The following is an 8,921-nucleotide window of genomic DNA, read 5'->3' on the forward strand; positions in this document are numbered from 1 at the left end:
CAAACATTACTCCATTCTAGTCCAACTATAAACTTAATAAGAAAATCTGATTAATATGTATAATTAATCACAATTAATGAATACAAGTACACTGAATTGATGACATGAAATCTATCAACTGCATCCACTCAAAATTGATATTACTAAAATAGTAATTTAGATTGTAAACAATTCACTTTATACCTGGAGTTAAATGCAATTTCCAATTGTTTCCTTGTGTTGGGGTTTCTAGCTTTCTTCATACAAGGGAAGTAATGTGGATATTTCAGTGTCACCTTCAGTTTTCCATCATCTGTCTGTATGAATAGAAATTATAAATTATAAATCTACAACTCGGGCAATTTTTTAAACAAATTTTCGGTAAAAGTTTATTAAAATTTTTAATCTAAAAGTTCAATGGTTAACCAATTAACCATGTTTAACTGAGAACTCCACTAAATAAATATATTTCCAGAAATTATTTCTCAACAATACTGTTCCCCATGAGTTAGTGTAGTAAATGGTCATATAATGTGTAAAATGCTAACCGACTTATGAAGAAGAAAGTAATATCTGCAATCAAACTTTTGTAAAGCTAATAAGAACATTATGGGACATAACTCCAGTAAATCTGCTCAGAAAAAGGTCACATTATGATAATCTTTATATTGTAAACATGAGAGCATTAACAAGGCAGTTTTCTTTGTAAATCATTCACAAATTTTCAAAACACATCAAGAAATGAAGGTGCGAGAGAGTTCAAAAGTTGGACAGACGTCCAACATTTCTATGTCCCCTTCTCCACCTAGCCAAGGGACAAAAATGTGTTTCAATTATGTTGAACTTTCTTTAGTTGCATGTAAAATTTCATAACAGTATGAGAGATCATCCATTTACATACCTCTTACATTGATACATATACTCTTTGACCTTACCTTATCCAAAGATTTAATGAAGTCTTCTGGAAGACCATCTGAAATATATACAGAAATGTAACTGATTTCATAGCTGCTTATATTTGGTGATAAAATTGAAGATTTAAGTTCTAATTAAAGTACATACAAAACTTCCAATGGATTTCGTTACTTATTTAAATGTGATGAGTCATCATAAACAGAAATAGAAACGTAAGTGGCTAAAATACAGGGCATTCTAACTTCAGTCATTCATTACAAAATATTTTTCAGCATCAGTTTACAACTGTATTAATAGTATCACTAATATTCTTTACAGTTCCATTGAGCTGTGAACTATGTGTTCTTTATTAGATACATATGAATGTGTTCTTAATCAATTAAAGATAAATATGTTCTTTATCATAATAGTCTGGTATGATTCTTATCAGTAACAAATGGAAGTATCCTCTACCAGAAACAGATGGCTGCCTTCCCAAGCAGAAACTGTTGGGTGTGTTCTTAATCATAGACAGCTCAAAGTGTTCTTTCAGATGAGTGTGTTCAGCACTTAGATGGATGTGTTCTGCACACAAATGGGCTTGTTTTACATACAAATGGATGTGTATACATCAATTATAAATGAGAGCATCTACACCTAAAGTACCTCTAAACAAATTTTGTTTTCTAAGCACAATATGGACATTCAGAAATTCATAAGGTTTACAATGAAAGTGACATATATAGATGTTTTAAACAGGCACTAAGTTTTTGAGATTGCTTTACTATATGTATATTTGTGTATTTGGATAATAGGTATTAACTAACCTAAATCTTTTTCTGTGAACTCCAGTACTGTGTTTTCTTCGTTCAGGTTTTTACTGAAGTCAATACTTAAATCACTCATTCTCTTCTTTATTTCTTTAATTTTATCTTGTTTCTCCTTTGGCAGATGTAACCCTTCAATCATAAAATGATTATTTATTATTTTTCAATAAAGACATGGAGAAGCTACTAACACCAGTTATTCCCCTCCCCTGTTATTCTACTTTCACTCCCCTGTTATTGTATTTCCCCTCCCCTGTTATTCTACTTCCCCTTCCCTGTTATTCTACTTTCACTCCCCTGTTATTGTATTTCCCCTCCCCTGTTATTCTACTTCCCCTTCCCTGTTATTCTACTTCCCCTCCCCTGTTATTCTACTTCCCTCCCCTGTTATTCTACTTCCCCTTCCCTGTTATTCTACTTCCCCTCCCCTGTTATTCTACTTCCCCTCCCCTGTAACTATAAGTTGATTATATTGATAGGGTCAATAATTAAAGAAATTAGAGCGCCATCTATAAATCCAAAAAAACTACATGTAAACGTTGTAGAATTGATATTTTCTTTCACTTTTTGCTATTTGGTTGCATCAATACAGTTGTTGCATACCCTTGTCTGCAGATCTTCATTAATTCAAAACTACAACAAATCAAGAAATTTATCTAAATATGCAAGTTTAATCAAAGAAACTATGTAAAATTAAGATAATTTTTAGATCATTAATTAAAAGTTCTCAATAATATACAGAATTAAAGCAATACGAAATCTAGCACTTAGTAATAGAAGGTATACCATTTCTTTTGCCAAATTTAAGCATTCTCTCTAAATATCTTTTGGCCTCTGGCTTTAGTTGACCTGACAATTTTTTCTCTGTGGCAACCAATGTGTCAAATACGTCCTGTCTCATGCTGCAAACAAACAAATAACATGTCAGGATACAATTTATACAGATGTAATTCTCACAATTTGTACTGAATACAACAATCATTTTGTAGAATATTTTGATTTTTTTAGCAGCAAGTCCAGCCTAATGGATCACTGGATTTTTCTTCTTCTTGACTTCTCCCACATTGCACTAAAACTACCACTTATTAGACTTCTGTTGACTGTATACATGTATGCTGTCATGGATGGTCAGGATAGATTGTTAAATTTTATTCATCTTATTTCACTGTTAAGGGGCGTACCATGCTCTCTGTGGAAAAATGTTTGCACAACTCATGGAAATGAATGTAAATGAATTGTTGCAGGAAAAAGTCTCCTCCCATCTAATAACCTATTTGTCAAGAGACCTCTGAATAATGTTCATCCTTCAAGTTGGTTGATCCATTTCCAAACTTGTCTAATTGATTTAATATTGGAATTGTCTCCACCTCAAATAGTAAGAACTATTTTAGCCAGACAGATACTCCTCATTTTTCATCCACATACCAAATACTATTGACATCCTAAACGAAAACTTTCTCTGACCATAGGAGCATGAAGTCAATACCATGGCCATATGTTATTCTTTACAGAACATAAACTGTTCAGGACTGAGCAAAATAGCAAATTTTGTTGAGATGTTATCTAAAGTTACTGAGTAATAGGCCTCATCCTGACAACTTATCCTGACCACCAGTACATGAAAATGTTTCTGTTGTAAAATCTTGTATAAACACTTTGTAAATTTCATTATGTAATATTAATTTTGGTCTGTAACAATACTTGTAGTTTTAAATTTAAATTTTTGTCAAGGTGTTATATATTCAATAATTATCATTATATGATATGAATCATTTATTTGAAGATGGTTTAATTTAATATAATGAATACACTCAGGGTTCTCGTTATACGCATCCTGGACGCATGAAAATCGAGCTGGAAGCATCATTTTTTAAACCTTTGAGTCCCTGGGATGCGTCCTCGTTGTACCCCCTGAGTCCCAAACACATCGCTTTGCCTAGAAGATTCATGATCGTCGACATTGTTTTGACAGGAAACTGAACCGGAAGTCAGTGTTGAAAAATTTATGTAATGCGTAGATCAATATTTTTGTTGACTGATAACTATTTTTTAAAATTAAACGTATTTCATCCTAAAATATAATAATTCTGTTCAAACTGATTAATAAATATGTAATAGTTACTGATTTTTTTTAAATTTTACGACTATTTGAAAAGCTTGAATATTTCCACGTGTTGAACATCACTTACTTATTGATTGAAACAAAGAAAGTAAAATTTTTTGAGAACTTGAAATGAAATGATATAATATTTCATAACTGTTGCTACTATGCATAAAATAGATCGTAGAACAGTGAAGATTTAAAATTTCACGGATAAGAATAATTTTACTGGTCTTCAAATGATTTTACATTTTTCTCGTATTGTGCATGTTGAACATCGCGATCGTAAACAATGGTGAAAAATGTTTTGAAACTGAAACAAATCCGATTAAAAAATGATTAAAGAATTATTACTATTTAGCCAAGCTCATTATTATGAACATTGTTCACTTTAGATTTGCTTTTTTTTATTAAAGATTATAATAATTATCATGATGCAAACATGAGATCATAACTTTTATTAATAATATAAAAACTACCAATCCAACACACATCGTTTTAGTTTTATTTCATCACATTTCATCATATTAAGACACAAAAAATTACATGCATCCTGGACTCATCAAAATCTTTTGGGACTAACCATTTCTAAAAATGTGATGAGTACCAGTACTCACCATGAAAAATTCCTAGTGAGAACCCTGACACTGAATAAGCAGCATGTATGAAAAACATCTTCTTTTTCTAATTAAAAGACAGCCATGTAGCATACCATGTCTCAACTAGAGTTGCTTCCCTTTGAACAGAAACTAACCTCATTTCTACATCAAATTCTGATAGTTCTTTATCAGCCTCTACACTGGCATCTCTCAGTTCCTTATCAGATGATACATGTTGTAAGAAATCTACATTGTTTCTGTTTACTGCATACACACAATCATTGTCTGCTAAAGCCTGGGAAATCAATCAAGCAAAATATCATATATTCACCTTGTTCATTTCTATGAATAAAAGAAGAGGTGGAGTAGACATGTATGTTGATGAGAACCTTCTACCCAATGACACAAAAAGAACAAAATACATCTTGAGGTCAAATTAGAGTCTTTAGCAATAATTAGTATTTTTCCAACATTGTAGGGCATCATAGTTCTGCTAAAAATTTGATATCATCAGGGGAAAAAGTTCAGTGACATATTGTAATAGGGATTTTTGAATGAATTAAATAAGGTTAAATACAAACATCTTGAGCCACGTGCACGTCTTCCAAAATTCCAAACTAAGTTTAGATCTATTAATATTCAACTTGTCAGTGATCTTTTATCATCCAATCAAACTTTTCTCTTTTGATATTTGTGACTTTGGACTATAATAAATATTGTCCACTAAATTGTGAAATATGACCCCTCAAGGTTGATAAAAAATTGCATAAAAGGCCATCAAAACATGACCTATTATAGAATTTCTTCATATCTAACACTTGGAATTAAACAAATCTAATGGAGGAGAGTGGAAGATATGATTTTAATCAGATTAAATTAATATCAACTCATGAATAAAGAATCCTGACTTTTGAATCCGCCAATAATTTGTTTCAATAGTGTTGTAGAATGTATTCACATGATCTAAAGATATAATAGAACAATTCATTTCAATTTGAATAGTTTTTAGAAATTTAAAAACGTTTCAAATGAGAGATATTAGTATAATAACTTAATATTGTTGTTAACTAACCTTGATCACATTATCATAATTAATTTGATCTGGAGATAGTTTTCCCACAGATTCATATGCATGTAATGAGGACTTCTTCAGTTCTTCTACAGTTTTAGTTATCATGGCCTGATCAACTTTCCATGTCAATTTGTTTCCTGGTGTAACTGCCATTGTGTCACGTAACTACATGTACAAAAATAATAAAACTTGTTAATTTTCTAAGAAACCCAATATGCTTTAATCACTCAAATTTCTACATTTATCCAGCTACATGTTTTGTATTAGAAATCCAAATTCAATGGGCTCTTGAGTTTTAATACAAATGTACATGTGTAACTGATCAAGGTTTTAATGAATGTGTAGCTGGTATATAATAAATATTTTTTAAAACCAGATTTAATGGTAAAATTTATGTTTAAAATCTGGTTTGGATGAGTGTATTTGTTAATCTTTTCATTTGTTGATAATGCTACCACCTCCAAATTCTAAACAAAAATATAAAAGGATTTCATTACTTTCAATACAAAAAAATCAAAATTCTCTGAAAATATGGTAATATTTGTTTAAATATATTTGTTATAAGCTGTCATGTACCAGTTGCCAGATCTCTAAACCAGTCATATCTGTTTTGTTTTTCTTCAATCTATTAATTAGGACAGAATTTCATCTGAGTCATACAATATTTCATGTTTTAAGTAAGAATAAGAATATTTTATTTTCCAATTAAAGGGCCCTATAAAGAGCTTTTAACACATTACATACAAATACATAAGATTCAACATCAATTGAGAAACATAAAAGAAAATAAATGGGGAATGTGTTCATGGGACACAGCTGATGCCCCCGCTTGCATATCATATAAAGGTTATAAAGGGACAATCGGACAAGCGGTAATGTCGAGCCCTGGATCATCATTAAAGTTATGTGAATACATTTATTTAGTATATGATATCATGTTCTAGATGATTTATATTTTCAAGTCCATTTTTTAGACATGTTATTGGAGGTGTAAGACTCTGGCAAGGGAAAAAGTGTCTTTCTTAAAGGCTACTTCAGATCAGGAATTCTGAATTCAAGGTCCTGTGTCAATTACCCACACACTAGCCAGTCAACACTGAGGTTGTGAGTTCGAACCCCTCTCATGCGGGTGCACTCGACTCCAATCTTAATTGACTAGGATTGCCAGTTTTCCTATCGAAGGTCGGTGGTTTTCTCCAGGCACTCCGGCTTCCTCCACCAATAAAAACTGGCCGCCACGAAATAGCCTAAAAGCAGTGCTTAAAAGTGGCGTTAAAACACCAAAAATCAAATCAAATCAATTACCCACACCTTTATGACATAATTTACCAGATAGAAGATGCGCCTGTATCCCTGCACTATAGTTTATAAACTGTTTGAAGTATCTTCAGGATTGCCATTCTGCAGGGTAGTCTAGAAATAATTTATGTTCTGTAATCTAAATTCCTGTACTACTGAAGGGAGGGTGACCAACTTATAAGATGCAGTATAGCATCAAACTTTTTCACCCATTCACTCAACATGTGTTGAAGTGAAAATGCCATCATTATTGTCACATAGTGATGGAAGTCACATGACAGATATACCATAACTAAATACCGTACTCAGAAATGGTTATTTGGTATTGTGACATTACAATAAAATCCATGCAAAAGAACTCGTATGTATTAAATTCTGGGTCTCAATTTAAAAGTTAATGATAACAATTTAAATAATTTTCACAGGGTATGCCTTAGTTTAAAATTTTATATTCAATAACATTTAGTACTGAAAGGTAAAAAATAATGTGTTTTCAACATCCTGCCTGCTGTGCTGTTATAAGCACTACCAAGTGATCACCTGAAAGTTTAGACTGTAATGAGATGTTACAGAAAAGGAAAGATGTTGAAATTCAAAGATCTTGCTTGGTTTAATTCGATCAATCAAATTTCCAGACAGTAATGCGGGTGTTCTTTGCAAAACTTTTAACCCACTCAAAAGAGTTTTCATGTGCACCTCTTCTGTTACTGAATCTTTATTATTACGTAGCAGGGAACCAGTTCCGTATATAAGTCTAAATACCAACGAGTATATTTCAGATCAACGGACTAATATTCAGTTCATTATTACCTTCAATATTTTTTGGCTTTCCATAAATAAATGCACATTAACTAACAAATTAATTTCTGGAAATAAATTAAGTGAGTCGCGTCAGGAACAAGAATAAATATTTGACTCATTTCCAAAGACCATCATTTTCAAATCGATATATGATCTTTTACCAAATTAATGTCCCAGGCGAGCATTAATAGACATATAACACAAAATCAACATAAATAGAAAAATAACAATAACAAATACATATACAACATTGTATTTACATATCATTTGTATGAATAGATGACTGATTGATTGATTGATTGAGAAAATAAGTACTTGACGATTACGCAACCTGATTTCGGACAGGATATATTTAAAAAAATTACTTAAAATGGCATTTTTTTTTGTATTTTACTCATCGATTATTTTGGCGCACAATATTGTTTATTAATTCTCTGATGACAATTTAAGTTTCTGTAAAGTTATACAAACCAATTAATAATGAAATTGTTGAAGATTCCTCGATGCGCTCCAACAAATTTTTAAAAATTTTTTTTTTCGTACTATTCGATATTTGGTCCAAAATGTATGGTATCTCTTGGAAGAAGAAGAAATAGAATAGGCATTTAGGGTAATATGTTTGGTCTTTAACGGTGCTTAGCAAAAAAGTTTTGGACTTGAACAGTGCTTAACCAAAAAAGGTTATAAAATTTGTTTGGGTAGGTATGGAGGCCGGTTTTATCCTTTATTGAAGAAGTTGTTGTTTCAACATATTGGAGTGGAACTTTATATAGGCCAACTCGCGTTTTTTTTTTGTTTTTTTTTTACGATTATGAATTCAGACGAAATTAATAATCAGGTCAATCTCAAAGAATAAACAAACTGTAAATAGTGTGTTCTTTATTTTGTATATATAGTTACAATTCTAGTTGTGATATTAGGTTATTGTCTCACGAATGTTTTAAAAAACCTCCATTCTTCTTTCATAATCTGTAAAACAAGCATATTTTTTTTGGTTCCTTAAATAAAATGATCGTCCTGAATATGCATGAAATATTTGCCACTGGACGTTAAGCAACCAACAATCAATAAATAAAATGAAACCATATTCGCCTTGACCACTGATCAAAATTTGAAGCAAGAAATATCGCCAACTTCTCCATATATATCAGTGACTGCAAAATAAATACAATGTAGATTCAATTTATATATTTGTTTATTAATCTATATCTTTCTAAAATTTTATTTGTTTGTTAATTTGTTTGCTTATAGTTGTGTGTTTATTTATTTTTCAAAAGTAAATTAAATGTAAGTATAAAGAAATAATATTTCTAATTTAACAGACTTGATAATCTAGAGAAAACTTCGTG

At 31.1% G+C, this 8,921-nt stretch overlaps 1 protein-coding gene across 19 annotated transcripts in view; it reads right to left on the minus strand.

The window, feature by feature from the left end:
- LOC127735844 (thimet oligopeptidase-like) overlaps positions 1 to 7,489 on the minus strand; it is a 32,993-nt gene extending 25,504 nt beyond the window's left edge. For 18 of the 19 annotated variants that reach the window (XM_052246240.1, XM_052246323.1, XM_052246281.1 and 15 more), the window contains exons 1-7: positions 7,312 to 7,489; positions 5,473 to 5,637; positions 4,556 to 4,695; positions 2,487 to 2,602; positions 1,701 to 1,832; positions 915 to 952; positions 184 to 296 (exon numbers count right to left, since the gene is read on the minus strand). In XM_052246240.1, coding sequence (XP_052102200.1) covers positions 184 to 296; positions 915 to 952; positions 1,701 to 1,832; positions 2,487 to 2,602; positions 4,556 to 4,695; positions 5,473 to 5,637; positions 7,312 to 7,461 — 854 coding nt within the window. In that variant the 5' untranslated portion in view covers positions 7,462 to 7,489. Of the gene's footprint in view, positions 1 to 183; positions 297 to 914; positions 953 to 1,700; positions 1,833 to 2,486; positions 2,603 to 4,555; positions 4,696 to 5,472; positions 5,638 to 6,801; positions 6,820 to 7,311 lie in introns of those variants that run through there. The other variant, XM_052246244.1, reaches the window with a different exon arrangement.
- Between the last annotated feature and the right edge of the window lie 1,432 nt (positions 7,490 to 8,921).

The sequence above is a fragment of the Mytilus californianus genome, unplaced genomic scaffold (assembly GCF_021869535.1).
Source record: "Mytilus californianus isolate M0D057914Y unplaced genomic scaffold, xbMytCali1.0.p SCAF_1, whole genome shotgun sequence".
NCBI classification, from domain to species: Eukaryota; Metazoa; Mollusca; class Bivalvia; order Mytilida; family Mytilidae; genus Mytilus; species Mytilus californianus.